The sequence below is a fragment of the Bactrocera oleae genome, chromosome 2 (genome assembly GCF_042242935.1).
Source record: "Bactrocera oleae isolate idBacOlea1 chromosome 2, idBacOlea1, whole genome shotgun sequence".
NCBI classification, from domain to species: Eukaryota; Metazoa; Arthropoda; class Insecta; order Diptera; family Tephritidae; genus Bactrocera; species Bactrocera oleae.
The window spans coordinates 76,706,466-76,725,789 of NC_091536.1; the positions used below are offsets into that span (position 1 = coordinate 76,706,466).

Genomic DNA, 19,324 nt, shown 5'->3' on the forward strand with positions numbered 1-19,324 from the left:
AAAACATTCAAATCCAAAAAAAAATTGTTTATTATATATAGATGAATACAATTAATAATTTAACGATTAGTTAAAATTTTTATTTTTCTTGCAATGGCGGCTTTCCAAAAATAAATGTTATTTTTCGGAAAAAAATTACACTTCAAAATGTCTTAAAAGTCGAAATTATTATCAAAAAATGTCTTCCTTCCTACATTATCTGACTAATAAAGCTAAAAAGGTTGTGTGAAAATTTCGAGTCGATCGGTCGTTTCGGAGAAATGTTCGTCACTCTACGAAAACAGCGATTCGAGAAAAGCACATTTAAAGTTTAGGAAGTCGATTACACAAAGTTAAATTTTCTCAACAAATCTCTCTCATATCTTCGAAACTATTTGCTGTGTAAACTTAAAATTTTCGAGGAATTTTCTCAAATATACAATATGTACATTCGATATACATATATAGAAAACTAAAAATCGATTTTTTTGGAATTCAAAGAAGATATAACCTCTTTATAGTTCGCCACCTTCGGATTTTTTTGAATCAAAACATATTCCATAAATTATTGATGCAATATATAATATAATATGTACATGCCTATGTGTAAATGTCTACAGATGTCTGCCTTTCTAATATTCACCCTGAAACAAGTTCAAAATCATATTAAAACACGAATCGATTGCGTAAATATTTGTCAGCAAATCACTTTCTAACATATACAATAACAACAACCAATGCAAAGGGGATAAATAACAAAAGCACTGAAAGCCGCACAGCTCAGCCATTGATGGCCGATTATGACAGGTGTAAAACAAGTTGCGTTAAATAGCTGTACATGGGGATATAAACAACTCAACTGACGCAACTTGAATACAGTCTCACCTAAAGACGTGGGCGTATGTGTGGGTGCGTGTGAATTTCGCGATTGCTGTCAGTCAGTTAGTAAGCGATGCGCCTTGAGGCCGGCAAAACCATTTAAGCTAAATGCTTGAGTTCAAAGTCCAAAATATACGTATCCACTGAAACACTCACATACATATTTTCTTTTTATATACATATACACACACATATATATATATATATATATATATATATTCAGGCGCTATATATATATATTTATATGTATAAACCTATCTATTAAGCAAAGAATAGCATGCATTATTCATAGACGCTTCACGCAATTGACTTTAGCGCCTGAATATATGCAACACTGCTGCCAATGTGCAAAAACTAAAGCAACAACAACAACAGCAACATTGTATACGGCTAAAACAAAACTAATTTTTTTTCGGGGTTAATATTCGAACCGCGCCCATTTTTTGGTGTGAAAATTGCGCACTCGAGGCGCCAAATACATACATACATATATACATAAATATATATCACTCACTTACATGTACATATGTATTTTTAGGTGAATTTTCATAAATTACTTTTGTTTTATTTGGCTCACGTGCACGAAATAATATTATTTTTCGTTTACCAGCGGGAGGCGGAATACGCAAAGAATGAAAGCAGAATAGCAGATAGAAAGCAAAACAGGAAACGGAAGATCCTACTTTGTTGCAAACTCACCCGGAGCGTGTGTGTTGGTATGCGGTGGTGTGGGAGTTGCGGCTGCTGTCTTAGAATATAAAAGATGGCGTCGTGGTTAAATAAATTACAGCAGACATTTTTGATTAACTCAAGTGTGTACATAAGTAGGCGTGTGTGAGCGCTGATGGGGGTATGCACACTCATACACATAGTGTGTATCTATGTGTATGTAGTCTCAGTGAAATATATGCTATGTTACGCATATGTATTTACATAAATACCTATACATGCGCAGTTTGCAGTATGATTAAAAGTGGCTGCAATTTTTTGTGCAGACATTCACACACACATACTTATGTAGATATGTATGTCTGTATATTGAAGCGTATACATATTTGAATATGAGACAAACTGTGGTGAATAACTATTCATAACAGGAAAAAACGTGAACTTTGGTGGCACCGACGCTGTAATACATACCCTTCACAAATAAGCAAGTTTTCTATAAAAGCACTTAATTTTTATCGGTCACTTTCTATGATAGCCATGTGCTATATAGGTCTGATCTGAAAAATTTGTTCAAAAATTATACCGTTGGCTTGGATACTCCAAGGTGTTTCAAGTCAGCGACAGCTGTTATGATTTATGCTACTAATATTTGGACTTTCAAATATAGAGAGTGAGGTTCAAGCCAGACCTGCTTCTCTCAACTGTAACTTCAGGGAACATGTTTGCCTAGTTTCATCGAGATATACCCTGAACTGGATATATTAAGTTTGCCAAGAAGTTTTAAACACTCAGAAGGAAACGTCGAAAGTTCTATAAATTATATATTTAAATGATCAGCGTGACAAGCTGAGTCGATTTAGCCATGTTCGTCTGTCTGTATACACAGCATACGAAATTTGATATGCATTATTGCAAAAGACAACAGTATAAACTCTGTTGCATTTATATTCACCACGAATGGGGAAGTTGGGGAATTGAAGTTCCTTACACACATACATATATACATCCCTACCTATACCATCCACCTAAACATATGTATCTATGTATATATGTATGTACAATGCGCGCGCACATTTCTCCTTTTTTGTCCTTTTGTGTTGGAGTATGTTTATATACTATATATATATCTCTTAAGATGTTTAATCAGTATACATGTACATATACAAGACAAATCCAACAAAAAGTCATTACATTTTAAGCATATAATTAATATTGTGCACGAAAATATACATATATGCATACCATTACTATATATTTACACACTAGTATATGTATGAATATGTGCTAAAAGGAGGATCCTTATACATTATATCTCACAAAAGTAAATGTGTCGATGTGTATGTGTGCGCATAAAATAAATGAGTATTTTCGGCAATAATTTCGCCTGTCTGTATGAAAATATGTAAAACGTATAATTATTTTCACAAAAAAGTTGCATTTTTATAACTTCGTTGACTTAAATAAATGCATCTTCATGTCATTTACATAGCTTTCTTCGGTCTATCCTTTCGACAAGCTCACTTGTGGCTTTAGTAAACCTGAGTTTAAGGCAACATCTGAAGGCCATTGATTCGCTGTCGCTTTTTATAAATGGCGCAACAGCTTGCTCTTTCTTTTCAGATTGAATCTTCCTTGTACAATCTCTGTTGTAAGAAGCAGCTTGTCAATGGCTATTTGGGATTATCAACTGGATTATTATTGAATATTCCTTTTCTTAAGTGGAAAACTTAAAATTTATTAATTTTACTAATTCTTTTTGCGAGTTATTGTTTTAATATTGATCTGGGCAAAAGGATTCAATGCCTTTACTATATTTATTGTGTAAAAATGGGTGGTTATAGACGCTGACACCTTTCTTAGTTGCTTGGCAAAACTTTTTCTTCTATTCCTACTATGTGTCTTGATTTTATCAGGGGTATAGAGGTACAACAGGTACAGGTTTTGAATCTTTTTGACTGCAAAAGAATCTTTCGCCAAGATTTGATATTGAGGGACGGAAGAAAAGAATTCATATATTTTCATACATTAAAATCTGGGTTACTCCTTAACAAGGCAAAGCAATTTGCCTCAAAATACTTGGTCCTGAATTTCAGAAAAGCTGAAGATGATGGGAATATTCACAGATACAATTAATACTTTTGGGAATTATGCAGGCTTTACGAGCCCAAATCTTACACGTAGTGATGTTAGCTCAGCTTTCACCCATTTGATAGGTTTTATATACTAAAAAGTTCTCTAACAATAGTAAATCATTTTAGATGTGAATCTTATAATTAGATAATCCGCCTTACAGTGAAAAATTTTTTTTGCACTTGTTGTTGTAGTAACGGCAGAAAATATTCTCTTAACACTTTTGAAGAACATTTTCTAGCTAACAATCTTCAACCCGATGTTAACCCGGGTCCATTACGATGGTTTAAACCCAATTGTCATAGGAATAGTGTGACCGATGTATCAATGTTTTAACCCATTAAGGGGCACACCTAACGTGATAGCCTAAAAAACTCGATTTTTGTCAATTACATATAATATTTAAAGAATATGCAGTACAATTTGTAAAGAAAAAATATTTTTCGAGTTACACGCGATTTCGTACGGCGTTAAAAACAAAAAATGAATTTTACCCAATATTTTGGTCGCATAGATTTTGGATATATATCTATATAACATAACATGCAGACAAAATTTGACAATAAAAATTGGGTTTTGAGGAAAACGCGTTTAAAGACGAACTGTTTGAGCTGATTGAACCGAACAGCTTAATATTAGAACTCAAAAACTTTTTAAGATATTTTTTTAAACTAAGATATTGATTTAAAATCTGAGTATGTTATTTTAAATGATATAATCTATCGAAGATAAATTGATCTCTTTTTTATTTAATTTCACGCTTGGTGTAGCCCGCAAGGTATCGTGAATTCTCTACAAACTGTTGTGATCTCCTTTTCTAGAAATTCTTAGATAGAATAAGTTGAGGTTATAGAATAAGTTGAGGTTAGTATATCAAAAGTTTCCGAAGCTGGCAGCTTCGCCTTTATAAGCCATAAATATAACAGAATCTTGAAATCCCAATAGATGTATAGATTGTATAACGAAAGCTAATCTGATTCCTAATTACCTTGACTTTAACGTCAATTTAATAAGTTTCATGATTCCCTTCAGCAGTCTGATTAAACAATCTCACAAACTATTATATTTATACTACAACTCATAATGGATCTATTGCTATTTCAATTATTAACGACAGTTATCAATTAATACAGGAGATAATGAAAATTATAACGCAGTCAACGCTCAATAATTACTAAAGCAGATTCAAACAGTTTTGAGCTCAGTGATTTAGCTCTCTAGATGAATAGTAATTGATTCAGTGTGCTTTTAGAAGTAAGCCTGATTTCTTTGGAAAACACTAAGCCGATTTTAACTAAATCGATCTCATTATTCGGATATTAAGTAATTTTATATAACAATTTCATTCAAACAGGTTGATTTCGGTGAAGTCTTTATCCCACCTAACCTAGATGTACCAAAGCCACGCGTGCTACCGGAATTCAAGCGTCTAGCACATGGACTTCGCTCGAGCAATATAAGTGTTTTGGATGCAAAAACTTTCTATATACCCAATCTACACTATGACGGCGCCGGTCCAGATGCCTATTTTTGGGTTGGCAATGGCTCCGAACCCAATATTATGGGAATTAAGGTAAGTTATATCGCTGTAATAATTATTATTAAGATAATTAAGATTTTGCTCAGGTTCCCAATGAGGTTGGCTCACTAGAACCGCTACGTGGTTATCAAGGCGAAGATATTGAGATACAGTTACCCGGCTCCTTGACAGTTTACGATATCGATTGGCTGTCAGTTTGGTGTGTGGAGTACAGGCATAATTTCGGACATGTTTTTATACCAAAAGATTTGGATGTGCCGCCAGCGTTGGGTCAAACAAAAATAACGGTAAATTATACCTTTAATGTAAATATCAGCTTGAAGAATTATTTGAAGCGTTTTAGTTAACACCTTCACCTTATTTATAGTGTATATAATATAGTAGTATATTTATACATTCCTCTATACATATATACATATATTCATATTTACATATGTATGATCGTTATGATCTTTTCATTATGGCATACATTGTTATGATTATTGGTCCTCTCATTTATGAGTATCGCACACTTTCGTAAGCATTCTACTCACACTTTGTAACCTAATGATCGCCATACAAAAAATATCTCATTAAACATTATATTCTTATATCTTTCGTATGCATTAGCCTCCATGGTGGTATACACCTGTAAGTATTAGTTTAGACTACCAACACTCATTGTGTAGTACATTCATACAACCTGTACGAAAATGTATATATAGAAAAGAATTCTCCGTTTTCCAAATCTAAGAATACTCACCTTATTGTTACTATTTTCAGACTACCACCACACCACGTCCCGTCTACGCCAATTGTCGTGAGATTATACCCGACAAACTGCAAGTGAAATGGGAGATACAAGGTGAATACATACAGATCGAGCTGTTTGGACGCATTGCCGAGGATCAATATATGGCTTTCGGTCTGTCTGGTGCCAATGGACGCGCACAAATGTCGCAATCGGATGTCGTTGTTGCATTCTACGATACCAATGCGCGCGTTTTTCGCGCTGAAGACTACTTTATCTCCGATTTGTCGCAGTGCGATGGTCAGCACGGCGCTTGCCCCGATAGTCGCATCGGTGGACGTAACGACGTTATTGTGTGTACGTAAATTAGTACTTGTTTTCAAACTCAATTCATATTAATGGCGGAAATTTATTTTCCAGTGAGCGGCGATCGCAAGAACAATGTGACCAGCATACGCTATAAGCGTCTCATACAAACTAATGAACCTATCTATGATTTTGCCATACCATTGGATCGCGAAGTGTCCGTGATCGCTGCGATCGGGCCGTTGAATAGTCTCATGGAGGCAAATGCACATTCGCACACCGGCAATGATCACACCATCGACGACGTGCGCATTAATTTCTCATCGCGTGTAAGTGAAATTCATTTTCTAACTGTAAATGGCTTTAACTAATGGAGTTACTATTCCATTCATAGAACGATCATTCGTGCAAGAATTCGCTGTATAGCTTCAAAGATCAGAGCGGACCAAAACCTTGGCCAACACGCAAGATCACTAACCAGACCGTATTCACAGCTCGCATTGGTCCCACAGGCGGTAAGCGCGGTTACACGCCACTCACTGGTATACCATCCTGGGGTATTGCTTGGTACTTGAATGATCTGCTAATACCAGAAATAACGGTGCAGCGTGGCAAAACTTATGAGTTTTATGTCGAAGGCGGCGATGATCCCGCACAACCTGCCAGGTAAGCTGGACCTTCAAACTATTGGACAACACTTTTCAATACATATCATTTCATACAGATACCATCCATTCTATATCACCGATTCACCAGAAGGCGGTATTGGACAAATGACTGGTCTTGAAGTAAGCAAACAAAAAGCTTATGCCGGCGTCGAATTCGATGAGGAGGGTAACCCGATACCGACTGCATGTGAGCATACATATTTTTTTTAGAAGAGGAGTAAATTTTAATTCGATGCAACTTTTATCTTGTCAGTTGGGCGCTATTGTGAATGGACACATCGTACAGTTGATTTATCAGCCCAGATCGAAACTTTTGAGGAGTATGTGAAGACCTTGATGCTGGAATGTGTTGAAGGTGAACCAGGCTACTTAAATTGGACAGTACCATTGGATGCTCCAGATCTGCTGTATTATCAGGTAAAATGGAGTTTTAACTATTGTATGTGCATTATTATTATTATTTTTTTTTTTGTTATCTTCTGCCATTAAGTGTTTGTACACATATTCCGAATTCTTGGTTTTATAGTGTCTCTCGATCTCTTAATCGCTTGTGTAGTAAACTTTGTGAGTAGTAGAAATGTTCCATATCATGGTCTATTTTAAAAAAAATTTTCTGAGCTTGCTTTACTTTAGAACATTTTTGGTAACTAAATCGATTAGTATATAAGAAATAAGAATATTCTGAATAGAGCTGATCTTGAAAGTTATCGACCGCGCTAGCGGTAAAACTTGACAGTTCTAAAGAGACATACACAATTTTAACACAATGAAACAAAACGTAAATTTCTACGCTTGGGAACAAAACATATGTAACCTGGTCGCTTTATATTCGAAACTTAATCTTTTTCATCTCAACTTTTTCAAAATATATTTTGAAGGTTTTTTTTGGAAGTTCATTCTGACAGCTCTGATATATATTTCGAAAGTAGCTTGCCACAATAACTAGAAACGTTTTGACGTCAACTTTGATTAAAAGCAGTTTTGTAGCCGAGTATTGTTGCTGCAAAACAGACAAAACATTCGTAGACGATCCATAACTCTTTTCGAAAAGCGTTTTCAGAATAGAAATATTTTTGAAAGGTTTTAAGCCATTCTACGTCTTTTTCCGTAAAAAATATTTTTGTCAGCCAACTTATCTATTTTAGCAAAGATCCATTCGAGATCCATTTGTATTTTTTCTCCTTTGCTCTCTATCAACGTGCACCAGAAACCACGTTTGATCTTACAGCCCCATCCCTTTCTTTTCCCTTCCAAGGGAAATACAAAAGCTTCCGATGGAGTATATTTTTCTCGGTTGAATAAGAATCAAAAGATCTGAGTTGGTCAAACAACAAGAAGGGTTTTGGCTTCTACCTGACCTAAAATCTTAGGCTCGAGTGATGAAAACAGAAAACTACTTCTACACTTAAGGGATATTAAAATTATAACGATGGATTTTACCTCTCGTTTCCTCAAAAGTCGAGTCTACGTCATCAGAACGAGTACACATTTATAACAAACACTTGAAGCATAGTTCCGTTATTTTACTCCGAAGTCCAATCGACAGCCATCCAAATAGACTGCCCACTTTGAATCAATTCTAAAGCGCAGAAGAAGCACTTCATTCCAATCCGTGATAGTGATCCGTCTTAGTGAGAAAAGGACGTGTGCGAAATTTCAGATCAATATCTCAAAAACTGAGGGACTAGTTCGCATTATATTTATTGTATTTTTTGTAGGTTCTCCGACGTATCCTTCTGGGTTTGACAAACTTTATGCCAAACTTAATGTAATGTAGTTTTGTCACGACTTTCATCGTACCCAATTTTTACTAAGTCCATGATAACTATGGGTGGCGGTCCAATGCTTCGTTATTAAGCTGAACCGAAGCTATGTAAAATCATAAGAAATTTAATCAGGTATTGACCATCCTAAATACGGTTGAAGCTTGCAGAGATACTGCTATCTGCTTGCTCTACACCTATTTTTAGATAACAATTTTTTCTAGTTATTACTACAATAGATCGCTAAAAGGATAGGATACTGCTATCTGCATGGCGTATACCTATTTTTAGACTAAACAAAAATGTTTTTGGTTGTCACTAGACACTGCTATCTGCTTAGTGTAGACCTATTTTTAGACTAAGAAAATTCTAAAAAAATTTAGCGAAGTTTTGAAAGGCTCTCTAGATCTGTATACAATTAATGAAACAGGTATATTCAACTGACAGCTCTAAATATAAAGTTGAATGTGGTTCGAAATCCTAGGTGAGCCTTAATTTTGTCTTCGTGACCTATCGATCGCCTTGCCATTTAGTTACTAACCTCATTTTTGTTCACAATGCAACTTAACCTTAATCTTAACACATTTTCTTAACAACAATTGATGTAATAAATTATTACATATTTCCAGTGCTTCACACATCGAAATCTCGGCTGGAAGATAAACGTTGTCGATGCCACGGACGCATCAGCTGCGCTCCAATTAACCATCACCAATGCGATTGTGTACACAATTTCCGCGCTATTTAGCCTGTTTGTGACGCAAAACATTTTCAGTTTGTCAATAATTGCCTGATAGTGGTGCTGCTGTCACAAAAAGTTAGAACGTTTTAGATTTTAAATGTCAAGTGAAAGCCGTTTGAGAGGCTAAGTGAAATGTGCAAAATACACAAACACATAAATATATTTACAGATATATACATGCACATGCATATTTTTGCTATTGGAATAAAATTTTACGTTTTTGAAACTGTGGAAACATATCTTTGAAAGAGAGAAAACATAAGGCATATCTTTGTAGAGCGCATATCGGTTCTGTTTTTTGGTCCACACACACACGTATGTACATACATATTTATATTTGCATATTGACTTTTATATATTTATAAGTAGCATATCCGTTTACAAACCAACAAAAGCAAAGTAAAGTAGAAAAAAAATAAATATTTAAAAAAAAAACATGAAATTTGGTTTTTAAACAAAGAAAATTATTTATTTATTTGAAAAGACAAAAATATTCTAAAAATGTCACCAAATTTTGCGCATTCGCTTGGCCTCCAAACATTTTCACTTCAAAAAGTTTCAACAAACTGAAAGTTTTGCTAACCAAAATACCAGGCTAATATCATCTAAAAACATATCTTGACAATAATTTTAAGATTAAAGAAAAACAAAACAAAAAGAAAAAGAAAAACATGATAGTATGAAAATAACGGTTGAATTTGTATGCATGATTGTTGGATGTGCTGAGAATGTGTGCGTTTGTTGTGATTGCAAGTACATACATGCTTACATCCAAACGAGCATTGTACTTACATACATACATACAAGAGGAAATTCATAAATAAATAGGCGTATATAGGCGAGTAACGGTGAATTGGCGCAGTTGCACTAAGTAACGTCAAACTTTTTTGTATTTTGTAAAATTTAACACAAACAGAAAAATAAAAAAAAATAGAAATTAAAAATTAATAAAAAAAATATATATTCCTTAAATAATTACTTAAAAATTTCACTGTACTATATGTATGTATGGACTTTTTTCAAAATTGTTTTTTAAATATTTTCGGTATTTTCGGTCTATAGGTTTTCATAACTTACTAATAATGTATTTTTTGTTTAAGAATAAAAAAGTAATATAATGTTATGTATACACGCAACTACATATATACATATACATATACATACATATGCGTAACGCTGTTTTTGAAATTTAATGATGTAAACTTTTTTATAAAAATATTTATGTATTGTACAATGTATTTTATTATTGAAAAGACAATATTTTTTTTTAGCATTTAAGCTGACAATAATGTTGACACAAGACAATAATAACGGAGAATAGTTGCAATGCAAACAAAAAGCAAAAGAAAAACCGCAAATTTATTGCTAAAGCCGAATTGTATAAAGAAATTGTTCAATTAAAATATAGTTATTTAAAGTAAATAATGTTAATGTGAGACAATAATAAGAAATCTCTATTGTAAAGTGCAAATGTAATATTTGAAATTTACGCTAATCAATGTACTTTAACTTTATATATACACAACTAAATACATACATACAGACGTACATAGATGAATTGAAAAAAAATCTTTAAAATATATATTTGTGCATGTATGTACGTAGGTTTCTAAAACTTATACTGTGCTGCTTGCATAAATTAATTTAATAATTTTTTTTAACAAAAATAGATTGTCCTACAGCACATGCTTACCCGCATATTTTGCTACTCTTGAAATAATGGTGGCAAGCTGCAAATTTTCTACGTTTGCCCAGTTGCATAAAAAATAAATGATCCACATAATTATACATATGTATATCAATCCGTATAGATGTGCTGTTTAATATTTGCAAATAATATACGTTTAAATCCCTATTTTCTGATATAAAAACTTATCTGTTAACATTTTTTATATATAAAAATATATATATTTAAATATTTAGTATAATTTTTACTATAAATTTTATGTTCTAAAAATTTTAAATAACATTTTTATTCTAATAAATTACTAAATTTTTAAATTCATTTGTTTTATTTCGTTTATGTTAAAATTGTATACGAATTTTTGTATTCGTATTGTTGAAATCGATTTCAGAAATAAAAAATTATTTAAAAATTTTATATTATTTTGGAATTCTATGAAATTACAAATTTTTTTTTTTCATTAAACACTAAAGAAAAATTATTTAAAAACGTGAAGAGGTTTATTTTATGATCTAAAAAATTTAAATGACATTTTTATTTTAATAAATTACTAAATTTAAAAATTTATTTGTTTTATTTCGTTTATGATTAAAATATATATAATATATATATATATATATAAATTAATATTAAAACTGTGTAGGAATTTCCGTACCAAAAAAAACCATAAATTATACTTTTAATTTTTCTTTAAAACGTATCAATTGATTATTTTCTTTATTATTATTATAATTTATTTTTTGTTTATTTTTTGGTTTTGACAAAAGTCACAGCTGTTTTTTGAACTCTTTGGATTGTTGGAATCTATTTCAGAAATAAAAAATTATTTAAAAATCTTGTATTAATTCGGAATTCTATGAAATTACAAACTTTTTTTTTAACTTTTAAAATAAAGAAAAACCATTTAAAAAGTGAAGAGGTCAAAACAAAACAAATTATAATAAATTTATTTACAAATGTGTTTTAGATTTTCCACTCGTTAACTCTATACGCTTAAAATAAAATGTTCGTACTTTTAATCAAAAATAACATAATAAAAGTGGAGTACTGATTAAGCGGTAATATTCACCTATGAATTTAAAAAAATCCAATTTTTATTTGTATATGAAATTATTAATCATTCTTATAAAAAAACTTAATTTTTATTCTAAAAGTAATCTCTGAAAACTTGAAGTTTATCCGGCAAATAGTTTCAGAGATTGAGCGCAGTTGTAAGACTTTTTGCACTTAGTGTAATCAGCTCCCTTAAACGTGTGTTTGTCGAAACGTTGTTGGTGAGGAAAATTTTGTTTGAAACGGCTTGACCAATCGACTTGAAATTTACACACGATCATCTTAGTTATATGTATTTGTCTGATAGTGATCAAATGAAAAAAATTTTCGATAATCATTTCGATTTTTTAAGCCACCCTGAAGTGTACATGTTTTTTTAACAAAAACGACCTTATTTTGGGAAACCGCTATTTCATCAAAAATTTAAATTTTTAATAAGGCCTTCAAACAATATCTGTATTCATCTATTCTTTTAATATATATTTTTTTTCTGGTTCTAAGGTTTGTGGTGACTTTAAGAACTTTAAGCACAAAAATCTTCCTCACCGCCAGACACCATATTTCGGATGTCCTCCTGAAGATCAGCTAGGGAACCAAGTGAACCCAAAACGTTTCGAAATAAATCACCGATGATTATAGTACATTGAATTCTGTAAATGTGCATTATGTTTACTTTTTTATAACATAATATGCCGCTTCGAAAAAAAAATATACAAAAAACGCGTTTTTTCTGACATGCAACTGGATGTAATCCCTTAAAGTATAAAAAATGCTCTATTGGGAGTTTCGAGGGAGAGTTTAAAACTTTTGATATCATTTCCTTATATTTATTATGCGTTTTATTTTATATATTATATTTTATATTTTAATATAATAAATTATAATTGGTATTATTTATCATGTCCAATAACATTGCTAAAATCGTTTTTCTAATAAAAAAAAAGATTTAAGTGAATTTACTCAGAATCAGCTACGTTTCTTTTAAAATTTCAGCAAATTTTCCTATTACTCAGACCTCATTTTATGGTCTTCAGGATGAACACATACAAAAGCTAGTTACGATTCGTCAAGACATGGTACAATCGAACAAACAATTAGCATAAATCGGTTCGTCATTATTTTTAAAAATTTCTTTGTATGAAAACATTCTCTTTACACTGGTCTAGTCCATGTTTAAGCTGCATACATTTTTTTCCTCATTGAATGTATAGCAAAAACAAAAAAAATTAAATTTGTACCGATCATTAACGGTAGTATAAGGAATAAGTTCTCTGTACCACACAGCAGCGTAAATATTGCCTCTTTACAGGGTTTAAGTGGTAGTTTTCAATATCGCGATCTATCCGGTTTATTCAAAGCTCATTTCAAAGGGAATTTCAGCTAAATTTATCCTTTAATTATGATAGTGAAATTAGTTTTAATTGTTAATATTATTTATGATATATGATTATTAGTGTGATTGTTATTATTTTTATCATGACTCTTGTCATTATTATTATTATCGTTATAACATCATTTAATGAGTTTGAAGTGTTTTAATCAAAAATATTGTTATCATAATGCATAAAGATATTACAAAATTGATATATATTTTCTTCTCCGAGAGAATTGAAACATATACATAAGACAATAAGAATGAAAGAAACACATTGTAATACATTTTTTTTCCGACAATAAAACGTACTAATAGCTGTAATTGTAACATAAAAAATTTAAATTAAGTAATAAAGATTTGAATTGAAAATAAATAAATTTAGTATAAAAAAATTTAGTATTAAAAGAATGGGCTTAAATAAGTAGTAGAAATATAGGTTAGGTAAATAAAATGCCCTAGCAGTACGAAGCACAACTATTTTAAAATAAGTGTTAGCAGTAAGTAATAGTAAATACAATAATATATGTAGGCATATGAGAGACAATAAAAAATTACACACATATGTAGGTATGTGGTCAGCCATTTTTAATGAAATAAAGCAAAAAAGGTACATATAGGCATATTGAACGAACGAATACATACATATGTACATGCTTATTTGTTTTTGAAGCGCCATAACTAAAATAATTTATTTTTGTAATAAACTTATAAGTCGCTTATAAATAGTCCTAATAATTATAAAATTTATTAATTGCTAATTAGGATGCTTAAAAAATATATATACATATATATGGAATGAACTTCTTAAATGTATATATGTCGCATATGAATACGGACTTTCTTCTCCAGATTTTTTGAAGCACTTCATAACGATAACCTTAATTAATAACATGGAATTATTGATTTTTATTATAAAGCGTGTAAAAATTAACGATATCAATGTTTGATAACAAAATTGTAAAAATATTTTAATACAAAATATCTAGCTCGTAAAAACAAGCGACGCCCGAAATCTAACTATTTTAATTTTCTAATCATGTTTTGTTTATTGATTTCCATGTTTTTTTGTTCACAGCATGGTGGGTAGTGTCAGCACAGCTATATTCCAATTTTCTTCTTCTCTTCTTCTTAGTTAGCCTGGCTCCTTGAAGAGCATAAAGGAGCAGTAAAATGATTCCAATAATTACGATTTTTTGATAGACCTTTCTGTGCCTTATAAGCTTGCGTTTCCACGCGTGCTTAGGCCTCCTGCGGTTCCTGCTGCCTTGTGCGTGCCACTCTAGCGCTTGTCTGAAGATCTCATCCTGTTGTTTATGCAAAGCATGCCCATTCTAATCCAAAGTACGCCTGCCTATTTTAGCTTTAAATTGTAAATTATTTATTTCTTATTTTCTTACATATTCCTTATGTTCTAAATGTCTCTGAGAAATTTCACGGTTTATAGTTTTTAGAGCATTTTAATACTGAAGGAATCATCATTGTAATCTGAACGTGAACGAAATGAATTTAAAGTAGAATAAAATGTTCACCAGAATGTTGGTTGAAGTTCTGAAAACTGAAGAGAATGCTCCCGGAAATAAATTTTGCGACAGTAAAGGAGTAATCGCAAAAACTGCAGCCTTATTCGAAATAATATACAAGTCGTACTATAAATATGTTACCGAGAAGTCGAAAGGTCACTATAATCGGTATACCACCCCGGATAGCAACCATAACGATTATTTAAATCAAATTGTGATTAAAAATATATTTTTCCATTAAAGGATACCAACTTTTCGGTCCACCTGTTGTATGAAATTTGTGAACTTTGTTAATTCTTGTATCTTTATTTATAATTATACTTGTATTTTCATCTCAACACATGCGAACTTTTTGTTTTAATTTTTTATATAGACCTATGAAGTTTACCAGATGTAAAGTAACTTAAGCTGTTATATTCATTTGCGAATTAGAAGAAATTGTTTTGTTTTTGCTTATATAACGATTTCATAAATATTGGAAAATATTCACCCAAAATTTGAAGTTGATACGGAAAATGGTTTCGGAGCTATGCGGAAAATTTCTCCGAAACGACCGTACCAATCGACATGAAACGTTCCCACGACCTTCTTTGATATATTTGTCAGGTAAAAATCGAAGAAGTAATTTTAAGTAGAAAAATCTTTTTCATCGCCAGACACCTTTTTTCGGTAGGTACTCCTGTAGATCGGCTACAAGAGCAAGGAAAACCATTTTTTTTTTCAAAACGAATCGCTGATTATTAAATTTTAAGAAATTCTTTAAATCTTCTGACTGAAGTGGATATAACCCCTTCAGTGGACTAAAGTTATTTTAGTTTTCTAAACATATTTGCATTTTTCCCAAATTGAACTCTTTATATAAGAAAAGAAAATTCAGCTCTTTTATACAAAACTGCACGTATTATTGAAAGGACACACACACGAACAGATATTAAATGAATATATTTTTTAAACAATTAAATTTCATATAAATCATAGCTTATTTAGATACTTCGCCTACAATAGAAACGCACAAATTTGTAATGGCATGCCATTACTATGAGCAAGAAGCTACAAAAATAAAATTGAAAACCAAAAAGGTTTAGAAATTAAATTAAAATAACAAAAAAGCATAAATAGTTGAAGAAGACGCACACAACGAGCAAATTTAAATGCAATTACAAACACACATATGTACATATAATTGACCTACATATATACATACATGCATACATGCAGACAAAAAGACATATATGTATATATACATATATATTTATATATAAATTAGTGTGGGTAAAAAAAAAAAACAAAAAATTTCACCTTGTACGCGTTGTGTAGAGCAGTAAATTACTTTCTTACAAAACTATGAGTTTTCCGATTTACCAAGTAATATTTTTTTTTAATAAATTATAAAATTCATAGAAAAAATTTGCTTATTATGACACGAGATATTTTTCAAGTAGTTGGAAACGAGATATGAGTTTTTATATCTGATGATAAGAAAAAAATAAAGAACTGTAAGTCGGAGGATCTTCCCGTTACAATAAAGAACTCATACTTGGAGAGATTTTCTTAAAGGGGGCTATCAACCAATTTTTCAGAGTACCACGCGAAAAAGACATTCGTTTTTTTTTTTGACCCACCGTAGTATTGATGAGAATATGCCAACGATACGACTCTTTCCAGTTTGTAAAATAGAAAAATTGCTCAAAAATTACACAACACATATCTACGAACATACAAACACACTAATACCCAGCAAATATACATATGTAAATATATATGAATATTTGTGCTGCTTAGTATTAAATTGTAGTTGTAAGTAAATGATGATAATTCCATATGTTTAGAAGGATTTTTTAGATAGCTCTATTGTTCTCATTAAAACTCACACACTGTGAATATTTGCTAACTAATTAAATTCAATGAAACAAAAAATCGCTCAAAAATATACATATACACATGCATACATACGTACATACATTTATTAAGAACTAAAACACGAGCTCCAAATACCTTAAATAGTTAAAGCAAGGCGAATATGAAACTTCATTCTGAAAAAAAAAAATTAATTAATAAATAAAATTTATAAAAATAAAAAAAAATAAAAATCGAATAAAATAAATTTATGTAAATTGCATGAACTTTTTCACTCTTCTAATAAAATATTACCACATACATATTTACATACTCACATACACAAAAACATACCGACATGTGTGCATGCATATAAAAATTGAATAATCATAAAAACTAAAACAAATTAGTGATCTACACACATACACACACACACAACAACACATTTTGCATAATAAATTACAGTAAAAATTGCAAGTATTGTAATTTTAAACAAAACTAAAATGTCATTAAAAATTAGGATTTGTAAAGACTAGCATAGTGCAGCGCAATAAAAAAAATGAATTTTAGCGAATTGAAAGTGAGAAATTTTGAAATTCAAACACAAAAGTGACAACTAAAACTTAAAAACAGAATTGCAAAATTAAAAAAACTAAAAAAGAATAATAACAACAAAAAAAAATTATAATTGCAACAACTCGGTTCACATTTGGTAATAACATAGATTGGTAATGAGTGCAGTTAGCCTGCAGTAGATGCATGATGAAGCAAAAATAAATAATATAATAAATTAAAAAACTCACACATTTACATATCTACATACATATGAATTGTATTCACACACAGACAACGGTACTTTAAGTACAAAACAACTTTGTCATTTGAAGCATTTTAAATTTGTAGACAATAAAAAGTATGCATACAAACATATAAATAATACACACACACTTGCATACAATACAATTTATAACAATAAAATGACAATAAAAAAAATTTACGAAAATCTTTTGGAACCCAAAATTTGCTGTTTATGTGCAAAAATTCAAAAAGCAATTAATTGTATTCAAAATTTAATGGCCTAAACAAAATGTGAAAATAAACACACAAAAAATACTGTCGAAAAATTGCAAGTGTATGCAAATAGTAAGAAAGTGCAGTACATGTTGAGAAAAATTTAACTATTGTACTTGTACTAACACATAACAATAAAATGGTTATAAAAACATTGCATCTGTCTTATATTGAATGTAATACGAAAATTATTGAACAATAATAAAATTAATTGTTTTCACCTTATGTCAATAAAAATAATTATTGTTTGGTTTTTAAGCTGATACAAAATGAAAGTGGGCATTAAGCACAGAAGCGCCATTTGATTGTGAACCGAACCGGTTTCGAGCCCTGAACAGGGTATACTACAAGTAAGTTTGCCACGAAGTTGGGAAGAAAACGTTGGAGACCCAATAAAATATGTACAAAACTTATCAGCATGAAGAACTAAGTTGATTTAGTTATGCCCGTTTGTCTGTCTGCATATGCCCAAATTAGTCCTGAGTTTTTGTGATATCGAACTAAAATTCTGAAATCTTGCACACGTCCTTTTATCACCAAGACGCTGCTTATTTGTCGGAACCGCCGATGTCGAATCACTATAGCATATAGCTGTAATACAAACTGAACGATCGGAATGAAGTGCTTGTATGGAAAACTTTTTCATTTTAAGAGATATCTTTAACAAATTTGGCATAGGATATTTTTCAAGGCAAGGGTACAATCTCCCAAAAACTGTTCAGATAGAGCTACTATAGCATATACATAGCTGTCATACAAACTGAAAGATTGAAATCAAGTTTTTGTAAGAAATATTTTGTATTTGTGAAGCGTATTATAGCTTTGGTACAAACGAAGTTAACCTTTTTTTCTTCTTTAACTAATAAAATGGATCATTAACATAATGGAAAATATTCCTATGGCTTGCAGCGGGGTTTGTAAAATTTTTTTTAAATAAAATTTCTTTTCTATATTTTAATAAGTTATACCTTAAAATATAGCATACTAACATTTTAGGTCGATATCGCATATATTTTTTGAGTTAAAGTATTCTAGAGCGCAGCCGCACAGTTAATCAGATCTAACAGTTTATATTTCGAGGCGGAGGAGCTTACTCGGAGACGCAGAGATGTTCTGTATACTCGTATAATGACTTATTAGTTTTTTGTTCTGATCATACATTAAATTTTGGCAAACCGAAAATTACCAAAATTTTGGTTAAGATTAAATGTTTTTCAATTTTTGGTTATTTTTTTTTTAATTCACAAAATCGCTTTTTTTTGAAAGCTTTTACACTAGGTGTGTCCCTTAAAGAGACCTCAGAAAATGTTATTTTTTCGTACTTATGCTGAAAATGTATTCTAAATCTAAAAATGAACTTTCAATTATGCATGCAACTA

The 19,324-nt window shown here is 31.0% G+C and overlaps 1 protein-coding gene across 1 annotated transcript in view; it reads left to right on the forward strand.

The window, feature by feature from the left end:
- Window positions 1-11,284, forward strand: part of LOC106621893 (protein Skeletor, isoforms B/C) — a 71,277-nt gene extending 59,993 nt beyond the window's left edge. The window contains exons 5-12 of the mRNA XM_070105711.1: window positions 5,012-5,230; window positions 5,284-5,484; window positions 5,960-6,284; window positions 6,348-6,562; window positions 6,628-6,899; window positions 6,958-7,088; window positions 7,155-7,318; window positions 9,294-11,284. Of these exons, the coding sequence (XP_069961812.1) occupies window positions 5,012-5,230; window positions 5,284-5,484; window positions 5,960-6,284; window positions 6,348-6,562; window positions 6,628-6,899; window positions 6,958-7,088; window positions 7,155-7,318; window positions 9,294-9,458 (1,692 nt within the window). The 3' untranslated portion in view covers window positions 9,459-11,284. The remainder of the gene's footprint in view (window positions 1-5,011; window positions 5,231-5,283; window positions 5,485-5,959; window positions 6,285-6,347; window positions 6,563-6,627; window positions 6,900-6,957; window positions 7,089-7,154; window positions 7,319-9,293) is intronic.
- Window positions 11,285-19,324: the final 8,040 nt, after the last annotated feature.